Source organism: Uloborus diversus, chromosome 4 (assembly GCF_026930045.1).
Source record: "Uloborus diversus isolate 005 chromosome 4, Udiv.v.3.1, whole genome shotgun sequence".
NCBI classification, from domain to species: Eukaryota; Metazoa; Arthropoda; class Arachnida; order Araneae; family Uloboridae; genus Uloborus; species Uloborus diversus.
The window spans coordinates 186,546,027-186,566,438 of NC_072734.1; the positions used below are offsets into that span (position 1 = coordinate 186,546,027).

Consider the following 20,412-nt stretch of genomic DNA (forward strand, 5'->3'; position numbering starts at 1 on the left):
AAAGTTTCAACTTTCATGACAATTTTAAACCTAATACCTTAAGGATAGCTTGTTAATTGTTTTTTAACTTGCAGCACACATATGTTGGTCTTCTATTTAATGATTTACATGAGGCAGCAAAAATAGGTTTTAAGTAGGAACCATTCTCAAAGTTTTTTTTTAAAGCATTTTCCTTCACATTTTTGATGTTTTGAACTCAACAATGTTTCAAATATATTTGCTCATTTAAAAGTTCTCTAAATACAAAGGAGGCAGTGAGAAGCAAAGGAATGTAAGTGGACATTTTCAAGTTTTGAGTAAAACGCATTTAAAGATAACATCCTAGGTAGGCTTTCATTGAATTTTTTTCTGAATCATGCTGTATAGCAGCAACTACCAGGGCTACTAGTACCATCACTTGCCCCAAGACAGGGGAGAGGTTCACCTACCATTTGTACTGGTTATCTCCAAATTTTTAATTTTGCCACTTACATCCCTTAGCTTCTCACTTCCTCAAATGTACTTCTGAAATATCTAGTTAAATTCATGTTTGACACAATTAAAGGACTCATGCAATGCAACTCATTACTAACCATATTCCTTGCAGGCGTACTATCCCGTGTCGAAATTCATGCGCCTATGATTTCCGATTCAGTCGACTCATTATTGCTGTTTCAAACAGCAGAAAGCAACGATGTTACTATGTGCATGGATTCAAAAAACCTAAACCTGCTAAGTTCCTGCTTGTCCACAAAATTGTTAAAAAGTTTTAAATTCAAGATTTTATGTAAGAAGCTCTCAGACCACTAAAAATGACTCCCAGATCAAGTAGCTGCGGTTTAACAAAAAATTTAGCTGTTAAAAAAATGAACAGTCAAATGTTTGTAAGCCTAAAAATTTTTAAAGGATCCTCCAAATGTCATATGCATTAGACCTCTTAAATCCATGGTGTAAAGTGGCATGAGTCACAAAACGCTCATATCTCAGTTTGTGAATTACTAGTTGTACAGATGTCATTTTTTTGTGTTAGAATTGTTTTTTGATGCCTGTGATTTTGCTGAATATGAATGAGAAGAGAGGACAGGCACCATACAAAAAGTTAGATTTTGTGATTTGTCACTCAAGACTTTTAATATCTTAACTCTGCATCTCATTTTGACCATTTTTGCAATACAAAATATATATTTAGGACTAACAATTGCAAAAGTAGAGGTCTTGCAAGTATACAGGGGACACGCTGTGTATTGTGTGCAAATTTGAAAACGTCATTTTTTAATCCTGAAAACTTGATAACCTAAAAACACTACACTTGAATTTTTATTTCTCTCTTCCCACAAATTAGAGATATTGAGGCCTGTATAAATATATATTATAAAAAGTGACCTGTATATATATATAAGGTTTAAGGTGTGACATAAAAAGACTTCATCACTTATATACATTTATGACTTCGCTTTTATCGAAAATCATATGATAATGAGAAGCCCAGTGGCTCAGAAGTAGCGCTTCGCACTTTCACGCTGCAGGATTGGGTTCCATTCCTAGGTTGGAAATGGTCGACTCAGTCGTTCATCCCTTCGGTAAGTCAGTAAAATGATTACCAAGCGTGCTTCGGAACTAAACCCTGGAAGTTCCGCATTCAGCTGACCACCTAGCCAGAACATATTTCTTGCACCCCAGAGACCTTGGTCAAAAAAACTGAGATGGGCACAGTATGCCTTGGCCCTCATCGGCTGTCTTGCCACTGAATTTGGTTTTTGGTATATGAGTTCACTTAATGCAGAAAGCATGGAATTTAGAAATAAAAAAATATATACAGGGTGTTCCGTTTTAACCTGCAAGACTTTTATTTTTGCAACTGTTAGTCCTAGATGTATACTTGCAATTGAAAAAATGTTCAAAATCAGATACAGAGTTAAGATATTGAAATGAAAATAAAAATGAGTCCAAAAATACAAAATTCAACTTTTTATATGGGCCCTAGGTCTCCTTACTTATGTTTAGGGAAATTTTCTACATTGAAAAATAATTCCAACAGAGAAAGTTTGACAAAAGTACGACCAGTATTCACCGAGGTATGAAATGCAGCGTTTTGTGACTTACACCACTTTTTACTTGCTGTCGATAACACTTCGGGGGGGGGGGGGGGGGGGGGGGGATAGCAGTTAACAACTGTTAAAAATTCTATGTGTGCATAGAGTGTGGTTTTTCAAATTGTTCGAGGTTTTGTTGTGTGTTTTTGCGTATCACAGCATAACATTTGCATTTGTTTTTTAATTGCAATGAACAGTATAAATACCTTGTTTTTTCTACTTTGGCGACCTGTCATTCTTCTGAAAGGGCGATAAGTTCCAATCTCATCTTCTGTATGGTCCCTTAAAACTTTGAATTGGAATATCTCCTTAAGTTTTGGTTGTAAAAATTTCAAGTTTTTTGGGTCAGTAATAGTTTTTAATGGAGATTATTTCTCTAAATACTTGTTAGGGGACCTACGGCCCGCATAAAATTTAAATTTTGTATTTTTGAGCAATCACGATTGCTTATTGCTTTCATTTGACTGTTTTTGATGTCCTATCATTTTATTTTCCCACCGCCACCCTCCGCACCATCACCGTCGACCGGCTCCTCACGATGCTGCTCCTCTAGCGAAAGCCGTCTCCAGGTTGCATCCATGTCCTACACACACGCGCACATACACACACACAAACACATACACACATACACCTATACACACATACACCTACACACACAAACACATACATACACGCATACATACACACACATGCACACAACTACCCACACATTCCTGCCTGCACACAGACACAAACACATATGCCTACACACACATACACATACCCTCCCCCCCCACACACACACATTCATACGCACAACCACCCACATACTTATGCCAGCACACAAACACATACACATAACCCATACACACCCCCCCCCCCCCACACACAAACACACATGCCTACATACACACACTCGTGATTGCGAAAAACATAATTTGAATTCAAGATGTCAAAATTCAAATTAATTTTATATTTTTTGACCTTTTTTACTTTCTTCTATATCTAATATATAGAAGAAAGTATTGGATTCGTGCAAATTTTCGAATTTCGAATTTTGACGGATTCGAACGTTTTGAGGTGTGCTGAGTCCATTTCGACTATTTTTGGAAAATGTCTGTCTGTCTGTGTGTGTGTATGTGTGTGTGTGTGTCACGTCTGTGTGTGACCAGTTTTTTGTGGCCGCTCTACAGCAAAAACTATCGCATAAAATTGAACGAAATTTGGTACACATATGTGACCCTATGTGAACTTGTGCCCATTGGTTTTTGGCGCGAATTCCTCCAAGGGGGGTGGAGCAATGGGACGTTTTTTGAGTTATGCGTGATTGCTATTCCTCAGGAAGTAACTGGCGGAATCAAACAAAATTTGGTCCATATGTTGCCCCTAACTGGAGCAGGTGCTGATTCAATTTTGGTGTCAATAGCTCAAACGGGGGTTGAGTTATAGAACGTTTTTTGTCGCGAATTGTGACTGCTGTATCTCAAGAAATAACGAACGGAATCAAACAAAATTTTTTTGACAAGTAGCCCATAGTGGGTATAAGAGCTGATTTTATTTTGGTGTCAACAGCTAAAAAGGGGGTAGCGCAATCGCCCGTTCTTTTTTTCCATTGTGAGTGCCCTATCTCAAGAAGTAATGCTACGCTCTGTTTGAAATTTGGAATATATGTGAATCCATACGTAAACAGGCTTTGGTTCAATTTTGACTCCAATCGCTCCAAGAGGTGTTGATTTTTTTTTTTTTTTTGCGAATAAAAATAGTTTTATTAATGCAACAATAAGAAAGATAAATAGTAATAGATTGTCGTCTGCGTATTTCTCGTGATTTTAATTGTATGGAAATGATCGGAAATATTATCTCAATGATTTAAAATTTTTAACTGTTGCCATCTTATGTTTTTTAATAAATAAAATATTTGTAATTAATTCAAGTTAAGCTTTTAAAGTAACTTTCAATTTTCGCTCTTTGCTTTGCTTTCGCAATAATTCAGACATTGGGATAGTCGTCAAGTTTTTGCATGTGTAATTTTGTTTTTGTTGGGAATATTGCTTCCTCGTCAAGCATGGGGAGGGATCAGAAAAAGGAAAAATATAGAAGAAAGTTTCGTGATGGCCACAACATACTAGTTTATTTTTGCTTCAAACTTTCAATATCTTAACTCTGATTTTGAACATTTTTGCAATTGGAAGTATACATCTAGGACTGACGGTTGCGAAAATAAAGGTCTTGCAGGTTAAAACGGAACACCCTGTACATATATTGGCACTTGAAACTGACCAATACCATCTTTAGGTCTTATTGAACTAACGTACTTTCTGCCTGGTGAAGAGTAGGTGGAAAAACCTACTTGCAGTGATCTTCTTTTTCCCCTACCATGGAGAGTTTTACTATTGCAATTTAGAAATACCTCAATGAGCAAGCTTTTAGGTCAATATGAATAGCTCAATAATGTAAGCATATCAGTGACTTAAAATCTGAAAATACCTATGCCTGAAGCTGCGTTGAAAGGATCGACTGAACATATACTACCCCCTTTTGGAAAAGCTATTTTCACACAGAGGAACAAACAGACAAGCTATCCACCACTTGTATACAAAACTTTAGTTGATATCACTACACTCTCCACAAAATACTCATTTTAATAAAAAAATTGGTGGAGAAAAATGAAATGTGACACATTATCAGTTCAAGTATCATTTTTGGTGGCTTTTTTAAATATACCGTAATGTACACAAATGCATTAATGACATTCATAATGACAGTTTCACAAATAAAGCATGAACTCATGTACAAAGAACAAAAAAGCCAAACTTCTATAATATACAATAGTATAGTATGAGTTTATACAAATATTTTTTCTTCCAATACATTATATTCACTAATATGGAAGAGGTAAAATATATAGCTCCTACGATTGAGGTACAAGTATATCATTCAAAAATGAATTAAAATACATATAGATAAAAAAATAGATTGCTCTTGAGAGAGAATTTTTTTACCAATATAGTGGAGCATCGATAATCCAACTACTAATCAATCCAAAGGTTAGCTTAAAGTGTTCCAGTTAGCAATTTTCATGATTATGTTAGAAGCTCCACTAGTGTTTCTCTCATTAAACTGATTTTTCAGTAAATAATTAGTTTTACAAATGCCTTCAATTAGCAATTGCTGACTGGGCTGTATATGATGCACTACTGTATGCGACTTGAAATGCTGTTTGACACATGGTATATACATGATGGTTTAGGTTGGCCCATCTTCAAGCTTCCGCCATGCGACCTGTAAGAAGAGATTGAGTTATACACATTTAAAATGAAATGCAAGAATTTGGAAGAACATGAGTTTTTAAAAAAATAAACTATTAACATAGAATTTTTCACTTTATTCTAAACTATCCATCAGTAATGAAACCCTTCTTTTATCATTGATGATTTTTTAAAACGTATCTTTCTTTCTTTTTTTTTCAGAGGAATAAGGGATGGAGTCTTAGCAACGCTAGTTGACAAAAACTAAGGATGTGTTCAATATAGTGATGCGTTTTTTGATATTTATTGTTCTGAAACTCTCCTAAAATTTTGTCAAAATTAGGTCTCAATTTTTTCTATTTACATTCTCGCTCTGGCCCCTGTTAATGAGCAAAATGCTGACAACATAAATAAGTTTTACAGTACCAAATTACCACACCACTTAAAGTTAAATCTCTGTCAAAATCTGTTACATATGGAACATTCATTTTTCAATCAATTATTTACTAAATAGTGTGCTAATGGTACTCACAATTGTCCTTAAAAACGTAGCTCCAGACTGCGAAAGGAAAAAACCCCCAAAATGCCAATCTTGACAAAGAATACATCTTGGTGCAGCTACGGCATTTAAAATATGCTTTGTTTGGTGCAATAAGGAACAAAAGATAAGGTCAAAGTTATAAAGATGTTTAAGTTTTCAGTAACGCCAAAGAATAACGCTATTCTGGATCTTTTCTTCTTGTTCATTAGTGGTTAATTCTCAAATTCTTCTGTTCATTGATAATATTGGTATGGCAGTTGAAAATTAACGTCAGCCATTCTATTTATACTGGCTGTCACCTTACAATGCATTTGAAAAATAGAAAAATTAAAGATGAGAAATTTCTCGAGTTTTTAACTGCATGTCCGCTAGTGGTAACCAGCAGAAACAATGCGCTAAAGTTAAGAAATTTTTATTGAGTGGGAATTTAGAAAAAGCTGTGAGACTTGCACAATCTCTCACTCTTGCAAACCCTGTGTATAGAGTGTTCACATTGAAGTTAGAGAATGACATTTTCTGACTTTTCCAGGCTTTTCAGTATGCTTCAGAAAAACTTCAAAGTTAATCCGTTACATGACCTATGTAACCTATTAATATACTATTCACTGCATTTTCTTATTGTAAATAATACCTACTACTTTATTAACCTAAAAATGCACATGGAGAATCATAAATTCTCTTTATCAAATTTTTAAAATTAAAGTGATCTTGAAACTTATTCATATTGAAAATGTCTTAGCATATGATATAATACTCTAGAAAAACTTAGAAAATTCAAAAAGCTGTAATTGATGCATTTCTTTTATTTATTTTATTTTATCATTACTGTAACTATTATGCAAAACTTACTTTTTTTTTTACTGCAAGTACTTATTTTCCTTCAAAACAATCTTTTAACACTTCCTTTACTTTTTTAATCACTTAATTACTTTTCAATATCCCTGAAAGATCATAGATTTTTCCGACCATTCTGACACGAATGCTTTAAAAATTTCAAATGATCTCACACTTTATGGTTGGTTGGTTGGTTTACTTATTTTTAATGGCGCAAGAGCCCTTGAGGGCTATACTGCGCCAAACGATTTTTTAGTTTAGAATTTATACATAAATAAAAAACCAGGGTATGATAAAAGTAAAAATGTTTTGGAGAGGAAGGTATAGACAACAGTAGTTTAAAACAAGTAGTAAAAAACCTGTAAACATTAAAAAATTTATGAAAGGGTTTGAAACAATAGGTTGTCAAAGAACCTTCAGTAACAAGAAAAACGGATAAAATTACATTTTGACGACACAACCACTAAATTAAAAAGGAGAAGCCAATCTCCCGGAGGAAGGAGTATATATTGGGATGGGGTGGGTCCCCCAGCAAGTCTTTCAGAGATGGATTAAAATTATTAAAATATTTAAAACGTATTTGGTTAAAATTTGGGCAGTTACATAAGATATGCAACACTGTCAGGTTGACTTTACATCTAATACAAATCGGAGGTGGTTCACGGCATAAGAGGTATTTATGGGTGAACCTGGTATGGCCGATGCGAAGACGAGTTAACGAAACTTGTTCTCTCCTGGTAAGTTGTAATGATTTGAAACCTTTAGTCGATGGCTGGATCGAATGTAATTTGTTTTGTGTTTCGAGATTCCAGGTCCGTTGCCAATGCGTGTTAAGACATTCAGATATTGCGTTTTTAATGTCAACTAAAGGGACACTGTCATCAACTACGATATTTGCGTCTTTGGCAGCTGAATCAGCGGCTTCATTGCCGGCAATGCCTATGTGACCAGGGATCCAGCAAAAGAGTACATGAAAATTATTTTGTGTAAGACTTTTGTATAAATGGTAAGACTGAATGACTATGGGATGGCTGTTATTGTTGCAGTGGGTGATTGCTTCCACTGAACTCTTTGAGTCAGTGTATATCACCCACTTTTTGTGAGCGGATTGGGTTATTGATTGTAGAGATATCAATATGGCTTTTATTTCTGCTGTAAAAACAGAGCAAGATGGGTGTGATTGTTCAGCGGTAACTTGACCATTTATTATTGCAGCAAAGCCGACGTGATCGTTTGCTTTTGATCCGTCAGTGAAAATGTCATGATAATCAGAGTATTTGCATTTTGTATCATAAAATATTTGTTGGTAGGCTGTATTGGAGGTAGTCTCTTTAGAGAATTTAGCGAGGTCATTGATGGTAGGCGGAACTACTTCACACCATGGTTCAATCAGTTTTATTGTATTGAGAGTATTAAAATCTGACAGTTGCAAATCTGAAAGCACCCGGCGCATTCGGATCCCGAATGTTGGGGTTGCAGAAGGACGATGAAGAAATAAGATAACATTAGATGGATTAAAAATATGAAGGTGTAAAGGGTGATCAGTATAAGGTTTTATTTTGAAGTAGAAGTTCAATGAAAGTTTGAGGCGTCTATTGTTTAAAGATTGTTCATGAGCAAGAATATGAAGACTGTTAATAGGTGAGGTTCGGAAAGCGCCTGTGCAGATGCGCAGTGCCTGATTGTGGATTGGATCTAGAACTTTCAGATAGCTTTTTGCCGTGGAGCCATAAATTTGGCATCCATAATCAAGTTTTGAGCGTATTAGAGCCCTGTAGATTCTTAAGAGAGACTCTGTATCAGCACCCCAGGAAGTGTTCGATAAGACTTTAAGGATATTTAATTTTAGTAAACATTTCTTTTTTAACTCTTGTATATGCGGTATAAATTTGAGTTTGCTATCAAGTGTAAGACCGAGGAATTTTCCTTGATCTTTTACAGCTATTGGTTGATTGTTAAGGAGAAGTGTTGGATCAGGATGAAGACCTCTTTTACGGCAGAAGTGGATACAGAAAGTTTTTTGAACAGAGAAAGTAAAGCCATTTTCCTCCGCCCATTGTGTTACTTTATTAATAGCCATTTGAAGTTGTCTTTCAATGATACTCATGCTCGATGAAGAGAAAGATATTTGAAAGTCATCAACGAACATGGTACCTTTGACAGCGGGAGGCAGTTGTTCGATTAAGCTGTTGATTGCAATTACAAAAAGAGTTACGCTTAGTACGCTTCCCTGGGGAACTCCTTCTTCTTGAATAAATGCATCTGAAAGAACAGACTTGACACGTACGCGAAAAATTCGGTCTCTTAGAAAATTAGAGAGAAAGATGGGGAGATTACCTCGTAACCCATACTCGTGCAGGGTTTTTAGGATCCCATATCTCCAGGTACGGTCATATGCTTTTTCAATGTCAAAAAATACGCTCACGAGATGTTTTCGTTTGAGAAATGCTTCTCTTATTGATGTTTCGAGAAGCAATAGGTTGTCTATTGTGCATCTACCACGTCTGAATCCACTTTGATATGGAGATAGCAGATGATGCGACTCCAAAATGTATATCAGCCTGGAGTTGACCATCCGTTCCATTATTTTACATAGGCAGCTAGTGAGAGCTATAGGTCTATAGCTCTCAGGTTTTTCAGATGGTTTATTGGGCTTAAGGATAGGAATTACTGTTGCTTGACACCAGGATTTTGGGGATCTGTGTTCCGAATAAATTCTATTGAAAAGATGCAGAATATGTTCTAAAGAGGACCTGCTTAGATGTTTTAACATACTATTGTGAATTTCATCTGGACCTGGTGATGTGTTTTTTGATTTTTGTAAGGCTGCATTCAGTTCTTGAAGGGTGAATTTTGTGTTATATTGATTAAAAATGTTTGAATTAAAATCTAGAACTTTTTGTTCTTTGCGTGATTTGATGGTTAAAAATTTTGAGCAATAGTTATTTGCACTGGAGACTTCTGCCAAATAAGTCCCCATGAAGTCAGCCACCTCTTTGTGATCGGATAAAATACGACCGTTATTCTCCAGAATGGGTGCACAAGATATATTGTAGTTGCCAACGATTTTTTTTATTTTACCCCATACGGTCTTTGATGGGGTGGACGTCGTGATTGTGCTGACATAGGTCTGCCACGAGTCCCGCTGGCTCTTCCGTCGAATCCTTCGAGCTTCAGCACGAGCTCGTTTAAGTGCCACGAGATTTTGTGTGGTTGGATAACGACGAAACGTATTCCATGCCTTTTTTTGCTTCTTATGAGCCTCCTGACAATAGAGGTTCCACCAAGGCTTAGGAAACTTGATCCTGCCTTCAGTGGTTTTTGGTATGGCAGCGTTAGCTGCGTTTAGGATAATGTCGGTTACTCGCTTTACCGCTACATCGATATCAATATCAGTTACGTCTTCTGATTTAATTTCTGCCAACTGGGTAAATGCTGCCCAATCAGCTCGATCAATGCGAAGTCGAGCTTGCTGATGCTGCTGATGGCCGCAGCGTCCAGTAGAGGTTATCCTGATCGGAAAGTGGCCACTGGAGTAGAGACCACCCTCCACCTGAAAATCCCAACGTGGCAGAAAAGAAGGTGAGCATATTACGAGATCGATGGCATGGTAAGTTTGGGTAGTAAGATGAAAATAAGTGTTTTCACCGTTATTAAGGATGCAAAGATCATTGTCTTCAATAAAATTTTCTATTGTTAAACCTCTACTGTTGGAGTCTGGACTCCACCAGAGAGGATTATGACCATTGAAATCCCCCAAGATGACGAATGGGGGAGGAAGTTGATCCAACAGTGTCTGCAATTCCACGCTTCTCAAGTCATAAGAAGGTGGGATATATACAGAACAAACTGTGAACAGCGAGTGAAGGTGAACGCGCGCAGCTACTGCTTGCAGAGATGTGTTGATATTGAGCTGGCTAGATGCATAATCATTAGCGATTAGCAATGCCACTCCTCCACAACGACGGTCACCTGACAAGCAGTCCTTGCGGTATATGTCAAAACCTTTCAACCTCGGTTTATCAACAGGCGACAGGAATGTTTCCTGCAAACAGAATATGGCCGGTTGGTGATATTCGACAAGATATTTGATGTCTGTGACATTATGCGAGTAACTCTGACAATTCCAAGAGAGAATATTCAGGGCCATGAAGAAGAAAGAAGAGGAAAAACGGCCAAAGAGAGAGAAGCACATCAAGAGGCAGGAAGATCCTCCACCCAACCTTCATCATCGGTTGGGGGAGTTTCCTCAAACTCAATGTCCTCGACTTCTTCGTCAGAGGGAAGAGGAGGAGATTTTGTTAGCTTAACCTTCTTGCTGGTAAGCAAGAAGTCCTCCTTTTTAAAATTGTAATGTTTTGGGGGTCTCTGTTTGGAGGATACCCCAAGTTTTGCGCGTGCGAGAATTTTCTTTTTTTCGACAGTTTTCTTAGATGGTTCAACAGCAGTGTTATTCATATTTGCATTGGTGGATTTTTCGGTTTGTGTTTTACTTACATTGGTTTTACTGCTAGAGGAAGACGTTTGTTTATTTGTCTGTGTTGTGGAGTTTAGCGAAGTGTTATTATTAACAGTTTGTGTTTCTGTCTGAGTACTTGCTGATTTTAAGATCTTTTTTACTGCTGCAGAGTAGGAAATTCCTACTGTGGGTGTGCGAGAGTCGACTAATTTTCTTGCTTCTGGATAAGAAATTTTTTGGGTTGTTTTAATAACCTGGATTTCTTTTTCTGATAGCCATTTTGAGCAAGATCTGGAATATGAAGGGTGATCCCCTTTACAGTTAACGCATTTGTATGTTTTAGAGCAGTTATTGCTATCGTGACCGGGCTCTGCACATCTGGCACAGGTTTCAGTACCACGGCACGAAAGTTTTGAATGTCCAAATCGCTGGCATTTGAAACACCGGAGCGGATTTGGAATATAAGGGCGAACTGGACAAGAGAGATAGCCGGCTTTAACTCGTTGCGGGAGGACGGGTGTACTGAATGTTAAAATAATGTGTTTTGTGTTTATCATCTCGCCGTTACGTTTGATGGAGATCCTTTTAACTCCACTCACGTGTTGGTCTTTCATTTCCTGTAATATTTCACTTTCTGAGGTATAGAGAAGATCAGGTTCAGAAATTATTCCGCGTGAAAAATTTAGTGTTGAATGTTCTGAGACAGTGACTAGGTATGATCCAATTTGTTTTATTGACATTATTTTTGAAACTTGTTGGGTATCTTTAATTTCGACTAAAAGTTCACCATTTCGTAATTTTTTAACAGTTTGAAATTCACCTATCTGATGACTTAAGGCTTTATTGATGACAAAGGGAGATATTTTTGTAAAATTTAAATTTGGGTCGCTTCGTTTAATTATAAAGAATTTTGCTAAGCTCGAATATACAGTCTGACGCTCCCCACAAGGGGGAGAGGTGTTCTTAGTGTTTATATCCATAAAAAAACCCAGAGAACTAGGGGGAAAAGTGGGGTCTAGCCCCTGTGTAGCCCCCCTACACAGAGGTAAGGCTGCGTACGACAGGGTTCGCCTGCTATCCCTGAAGCCTCCCGTTTGAGGCACCGACTACCCCCGGTACCACGCAGCCATAGGCACGGTTGACACACCTTGGCTTAGGGGTTTTCGTCCGCATTTGGTAAGTGTGATGAGGGAAGGAAGGGAACAAAAGTCCCTTCCCGCCGATATTCTGTTTGAGCAACTGGGGGTTCACGACTCCTCCCAAGAACTCGCCCCAAACTCACCACACCGCAAGCCCCCCCACCACGACAAGGTAAACGGACACGGGGGGGTTCACACTTTATGTTAAATGGATGATAGAATAAGGTCTACAAATTTTAAATACTTATTATTTAAACTATCACTATCAAAACTTCGTTACTGATAATAAAGAATAATGAACACATAAGAGTCTAAAAGCATTACTAAAAACGTGACTTATTTCTGAAGAAAAATAGTATGAGTTTACTTCTATCAAAAGTCATATGATGAGAAATCAAGTGAAGTATGAAAATAAAAATTAAATTATCCTTTAAAAGTTCACTGTGCATAAGTACTAATACATTTAATTAGTATTTATATTAGTAAAAAGTATTGAAAACATTTTGAATTGAAATGCTTGACATTTTAGTAAAATGTTTGGCATAGGAAGAACTTCAAAAGGACAATTTAGTTTTATTGCTTAAATCCAAAATCGAATAAAAGTTTAATCATCAACATTAATATATCTTACATTACACATTTCTCTCACTAAAGCTTTTTCACCCTCAGCCAATTCTTCAGATTCAAGATCACTTTCCAAGCTTTTTTCCATTTGTTCATGAACTTCTAAAACCTAATAACAAGGAACAGAATATTTAAGCACGGACAAGCAATTTCTTACTTTCCTTTTATTGCTGATGATACAGTAATATTTCAATACTAAAAGGTATGCTTTTTACTTGGTTAAAAAGGAAGAAACTCCAATGCACTAAATAAGAAAAAAATACATGTCCTGATTACCAAAAAGGCCAGCATTATGAAGCTGCCAGGTACAGGGGCTCACACAGAAATTTTGGGGCCCGTCAAAAGTGACTTTTTTGGGCCCCCTCCATATTGTTTACACCTATATTTCACCCCTCATTTTAAAAATATTGGGCTTCCTTCAGGCTCGGGCCAACAGATGTCCTTTCTCCCCCTCTGTGCACGCCCCTGGTCAGGTAAGATTTGCCCCAACAATAGTTTCTGCCGTTAAATGCATTTTTAAAGAAGGCAAACATTGGAACTGGTTCAATAAAACTTTTTCGAAAAATTTTAAGCAGTGGAGGACAAATGGAAAGAAAAATATGCCCCCACAAGGTTTTCTAAATGAAATTTGGCCCAATTAGAGTGTCTTTTTAACCTTTAAGAACACGGACGGTTTAAAGTAACATAAGAACACGGGTGGCGTACTCTGTACGCCAAAAATTTTTTAAAGCTCAACTATCAGTTTTTAAACATTTTCCTATTTAAAGTCTAGTAATGTTAAAGAAGGAGCAAATATCTAATTGAATGAACAGAAGAACACAATTAAATGAATATGATCACAATATAGTAAAAAATGATGTTAACGTTTAATTTGCAAATTCCACGAATATAAAAAAAAATTTAAAAAAATTAATGAATACCTATAAATGATATTTTAGTGATTGAGACAACTTGTTGGCATTTGTTAAACAATTATTGCAGCTCTCACAATTGTATTTTTTTACTTTTACATGCATTTTGCATACAAAATTGGAACATTTACGCATAGTTTCTACAAAAATTGATCAAAAAGAACAAGGCAAATAGGTAATTTTAGACTTTAAACACAAGTACGTCATTGAAAGGACTTTGGAAAAAGGATAATTAATGGCCAGGTGCTGGTCAAGCGACTATTCTGAAATTCACAGCTGCTTCCTAGCTGAGAGGCGTACTCAGTACGTCATCCGTGTTCTTAAAGGTTAAAACTGCCAGTGCATAGATACCTCCTTCCCACCCGTTACAGTTCTCTGCTGCAAGTGGACTAAATGCAGCATTTGAGAACAAAGAAATTTTTTCATTGATCCATAAAAGCTGGCCCACGCAGGTAACATTGGAATTCTTTCAGCAAAATTTTCCAATTATTTTTAAGTTTCACATTAGGTAAAAACACATTTACTTTACGATATTAATGGAGCAATAATATTTCCCAAACTCTCTGACCACTTTTGTACTTATGTTTAGCTAGAACACACACCAGATATTAAGTTTGTTCTTGCAAAAAAAAAAAAAAACTCCTGAAACATTATATTCTTCTTCAGTCAACCCTGCTTAATCGGGTTATGGATAAACGAATACCCCGTTTATATGAATAAAATTTCCCAGAACCGAATACTTCCCCACAGAAGAAATGTTAAAGATCCCTGCTTAATCGAATATTAATCAGCTTTCGAAAATAATTTTGTTGAGAAAACTTTTGAATAAATTAGAAAGAAATTAAGTAAGAACAAGCATTGACATTAAAATATAAATTAATATTTATCGCTGACAATCGGCAAGAAAAACAACATTCATATTCCATCGAAATGTTTCGACTATTCTATCAAATTCATTGTCTTTGTCATAACAACAACAACAACAAAAAAAAATAGTGCAGTCAATAATTAAATGAAGTAACACAAATAAAAATACACATTTAAGACAATGATAAATTGATAAAATTAAATGTAAGACATGGTAAATGAGGAGGGGGAAAAAGGAGTCAGAGCAATCCCTTATTATGGAATTTTTCAAAAAATAACGCACTGAAAAAAGGTGCCAAAACAACGATATCATAACTCAAGTTGTAGGTTACTTTTTATGATTTTCATATGTAGGGGAGAGGAGGGAGGAATGGGACAGTGGGAGGAGTGGGACAGCTAAAATTATGGCAAAATAAATCACTTTATTTTATTGTCAGTTTGACCACTAGAAGGCCTGTTTATAGCTTCTTTTTGTTTCATACTTGCATTTTATCCAGCAGGAAATTTCAGTTAATCGTTGGAAAAAGTTAAATTTCTCACTTCCAAAGTAAGTTTCTAATCTATTTTTAGTTTTATTTCTTTATTTATGTAATTTGTAAAACTAACATGATATATTATCATTGTAATCTTAAGTATATAATGTATGCTTATCTGCAATTTAATTAAGCCTTAAACCAGCATGGTTTATGTGCAAGTTATTTTTTAGAAGCAATGTGTAGAGGGAGGAATGGGACACTCCGAAGAGGGAGGAATGGGACATGCCCCATAATATGTCCCTTCTGTAAAGGGGCTGTTCAAATATTACGTAAGCATGTTTTTATCAATTTTTGACCTCTCCTCCCCCTTGTCAGTAGAAATATGCAAATCGCAAACCCCCCCTTAATAATAACATAAGCTAATAGCAACCCCCCCCCCCCCCCCCCCACTTTTCTTAACAGTAAAAATTCAATTTAAAAAAATTGAGACTTAATTTTTAAAAAAAATGCTTGTTTAATTTCCTTATTTAAGAAAAATTCTTAGATCACAATTTTAAAATAACTTAGCCATTTGAAATTTTTTTCTAGTTTTTTTTTTTTTTTTTTACAATTTAAGATTTTTGAAAATGTCTTACGTAAGCATCAAACATTCCCCTTCCGTTGTCAGCAAAAATAAGCAAATTGCTAACCCCCCTCCCCCTAACTATGTCGCAAGGGTGGAGAGCATTTATGATACTGAAAGCTACAATGCAAAATTTATGGGAAAGGACATGAAATTTTAATTTTTCTCAACAGGATGACTGTAGCATTATAGATAAAACAGATATTATCATGAAATTACCGCCACCACAATTGGTTGGTGGGACTAGTAGAGCACAGTCTTGTTTTTCTTTTAATGTGGACCTTTCTAATTATGACATTCGCTAATTTTTCTGTAATTTTCAAATGTGTCCCACTCCTCCCACCCAGGAGGGAGGAATGGGACAAAATTCTTGAAATTTGTAATTAGTCAAGTGTGAAAATAATAAAATGTTTAAACATTGTGTATATTTTAAAAATGTAGTTATAATATGCAAGTTTATTGTGTGAGCTTTTGCATTAATGAATAAGTAGAGGATTATGAATAAGAATCATTTATGTGAAAAGTGTCCCAATCCTCTCTCCTCTCCCCTACTTGTAATTTATATTCTAATTATTGAACTATTTTGTTGTTTATTTAGCTTATTTCAAAAACTCATAAATTATTTCCTTCATATAGATATTGATTTCTTATTATTACAATTTAAGACAAATGTTGTTAACCTAGAAAGATAAATAAAATTTCTCCACTTAATCAAACACCCCGCTTTATCGAATAATATTTCTTGGAACCGACAATATTCAATTAAGCGGGGCCGACAGTATTTAATAAATACACATTAGAGGTACAACACGAATGCTCTGAAACATCAAACTTTTTAACATTGTGTTTGAACATAACTCTAATAAATGCATTCTGAAAGTAGTGAATTCACACAGCCTATATTAAGTCATTTGTTAATCAACATTCTTGAACTCTCCATGATGCAAAGTCAAGTTACTTGCACAAGCAAAAGAAACAGATTGTTAACTTTCTCCAATAGAAGCCTACTTCTTTAGGAAACTCTTTTCCAATGAGATGGATGTTGATATCACTGATTACAGATGTTTTTATCACAAATATAAAGATCACAGTCATTTCTTCTTCTTTTTTGATGATATCTTAAGGTTAAAAACTTGACAATTGAAAAATCAACCCTAATGAAATAATGGTAAAAACATCTGACGTTTCAAAAACATTGACATCAACGTTACACCCCTAAGATATATATGTTATACAGATCGCTCAATTGCCAAATCGATTTAACTCCCCTTTTAGAAAAATCCTCATTCCTGCTTTAATAGTGCTTTATCAATGCTTAGAATGTGAATTTATATTAAGTTTTGGTTAAGTACATTTCTAACCATTTTATGACAAAAAATGTAACACGAGAGCCTATTCACAACTATGGATAACACTATCTTCTTCATCACTTTTCTCGACTTTTTGTTTTATGGAGTCAATTGATTTGGCAAGTGTAGAACACAAATCATAAAATGCTCCAGAGTTGCACATAGATATCTAGGGGATCCCGAACCCCTCCTGTTGCCCTTGATTTTTTTGATTGATGATAATCCTGTGTATGTAGAGCATAAAACAAACCCAAGCAAAAGAAGAAATAATTTCAGATTTAATAAATGCAAAAATAGAATTTATTTTCTCACTATTTTCCATGCAAAATCAAGTTTTATGCAAACATAAATTTTTCTATAATGATGATTTTGCTTCACTATTTTAATTTTATTATGAGAAAGGTAAATACATATTATCGCCTCAGAGCAGCAGCAAGATATCTTAGTGTTATTCCTGGGATTAGATATCTTACTGTTGCTCTGAGGCGACGATATATATTCATGTGCTTTCTGGTATCTTAATTAAGTACATTTTATTGATAATATAGTTTATTAACTAATGTTAGCTAATAATTCCATATTATTTTTTTCTTCTGTTTTTTGATCCCAGCATTCGATAAAAATCAAAAGAATATATCTGATGGCATGTTGGAGTATGACATGAGAACGGTGGACCTTCAATCCCATACCCCCCCCCCCCCCCTACCTTTGATAAATTCTTGTGAGTGTCACTGAAGTGTTCTCTTTCCTGTTAACATTAGCTATGGCTGAAGAACAAGCACGGCACTCAAAGATACCTATTTTAAAATAATATACTTCCATGACTTATGGGTGCAATGGAAAATGAAAAAAAAAAGAGTCAGTACGCAGAGAAGATATTTTCAAACCAACGGCATGGTAATTTTGTTCATGTTTTAGTCATTAAAAACAGTTCATTTTACCAATAAAAATTTCAACGTAGTTTTGTTATTTTAAAGATTTTGTTTTCACATCAGAACACTTAAGCTCTAAGTGTTACTCAGGGAGATATTTTTCAATCTTACTTGCTCACATTCATATTCTGCAACATTATCTTGCCAATTTTAGAATAAAATAAAATACTTTCGGATTATCTAGTAAAAAAACAATCAGTTAATGGTGAGTTGTTTTAGAACAATTATTGAAAATCAGCAGAATGTCATCACTATGTGCAAATCTTAGAACTAAAAACGTTATTTATCGAAATTAATATGATCAGTAGGAGGATCGTCAGAACCCTTTAAGAGCTGCAACACTGACATAAATATTACGAATCAAACCTAGAAACTGTCGACTGAAAAGTATTTCATGCATTTGAAAAATGACAGAACACAAAAATTCAACAACTTTTACAGTGTGGTTCATAGAATAAAAAGGTCATTTACTTTCATGGCATGGACAACAGCTTCTGGCTTTGAGATTGACATATTGTCATTGCTCATCTGTTAACACAAATAAATATAATTAATAAACTACTCTTTTTGTCTTAAAATATATAAAGCATTTCATAAAAACATAAGAGACTAACATAAGTAATATTGATCTTTTTTTTTGTTTTTGTTTCAAAATTAATGAATGCTAGGCAACTGGAAGCATGTGAATCACAGATGAATTTAGATATATTTCAAGTATTTAAAAAGGGGGGAGGGAGACTTTGTAATAAATTAGCACACATTGGCATAACATACATAAATGTTAAAATAACAAAATGGTGAAATGTCAGAAAAAAGATGTGTGGAATTAAAGGGAAGAAATTCCAAAGCAAACTGACTGACACATAATTAGTCATAAGGGCAAACGATGTTCATACGTACAAGATAAGGCTAAGATAATGCACAACTGCCAAATGGTCCAGAATTAAATGCATAAGACCATGTCTTTTTAACATTGCAAATTTTTTCAGAAGCAAACATTTAATAAAAGAACATTCCAATAAGATTCCACACATTAATAAGGCAAACCTTCAGCCAGATAAACAATATCAAAACATTGACCTGTGACTTGTTACCCTAAAAAAATCATGAAACTGAACTTTTTTCTTTCAATCTTTTTCCATTTACACCATAATGTGTCAATATTTTAATCAATGTAAATTTTAATTGATTAACATAAAACTTATTTTTAATAATAATTTTAATGTAATTTTTAAAATTTTAAATGATTTCATTATTTACTACTGTCTGACCAGGGATTGTATAGAAAGACAAACATCCGTTTTACAGCCGGAAATGGACGAATCTATTATTTTTTAGCGATGTCAGCTTCTGCAGAAGCAGAGTCTCATTCAAATGAGCGGAATATGCGCATCAACTTTTTACTTTTCCCCCTTACTCACATAGATTCGTCTTATCTGGAGGTTTGAAAATTCCATGCAATTTGTGGTCGGACTATATTATTCTGAAAAATCAATTTACCTTATGATGATCCCTTGATGTACTATCTGCCCAATTAGCCTTTCCATAGAAGTTGTGACTTACTTTATTTTTCTGAAATTAAAAAAGAAAAAATAGCAACAAACATTTTATATATATATATATATATATATATATATATATATATATATATATATATATATATATAAAGAACAAGAGAAAAAATTGTACTATACAATACAGTAAACTTCCGAGTATCCGGAAATTGTGTGGCACAAGTGCCATCAGGGACGTGCTTAGAGTTTTAGAGGCCCTGTACGAAATTTGTTTTAATAGTCGATAAATAATCATTTTTGTTATTTATTTATTATCTCCCAAAACATAACCCGCTGTAGTATGTCACCCAGCTGTATAAGTTAGTTTAAGATTTTTATAAGCAATTACAAAATTAATGTGAAAAAAATATGACACAAAATGCAGTTACAAAGAAAATTTTAAAATTTTTGAAATCCGAAAGAGATGTAATTGATGAAATAAAGACTGGTATAATATATGTGTTGCTTTCAGCCCAAAGGGGGAGGGGAGGTATGAAATACGAAATTGAAATCTAACTTCAGAACAACGTTCAGAGAAAGAATGAAAAATTTTTTCACTTATTTTTACTACTAACAAATATAGAGTCATTCCAAGTCAAGTGACCTAATGGTCCCTGTTCGACTATCTCGGATTTGGATGAAATTTAATAGAGGTGTAGTGCCTTTGAAACTAGCCTATGCAAATTTTCAGGTTCCTAGATCCAAATCTTGAGGATCTAGGATCTCCGAAAAATGTGATCCAAAATGGCGGATAAGCTTTTTCTTTTGTGCCAAACTACCAAGTTTAGACTAAGTTTACAGAAAAT

The 20,412-nt window shown here is 34.9% G+C and overlaps 1 protein-coding gene across 1 annotated transcript in view; it reads right to left on the reverse strand.

Moving 5' to 3' along the window:
- Window positions 1-4,721: 4,721 nt before the first annotated feature.
- LOC129220125 (coiled-coil domain-containing protein 85B-like) overlaps window positions 4,722-20,412 on the reverse strand; it is a 28,495-nt gene continuing 12,804 nt past the window's right edge. The window contains exons 5-8 of the mRNA XM_054854469.1: window positions 19,554-19,625; window positions 18,525-18,581; window positions 12,904-13,005; window positions 4,722-5,333 (exon numbers count right to left, since the gene is read on the reverse strand). Of these exons, the coding sequence (XP_054710444.1) occupies window positions 5,298-5,333; window positions 12,904-13,005; window positions 18,525-18,581; window positions 19,554-19,625 (267 nt within the window). The 3' untranslated portion in view covers window positions 4,722-5,297. The remainder of the gene's footprint in view (window positions 5,334-12,903; window positions 13,006-18,524; window positions 18,582-19,553; window positions 19,626-20,412) is intronic.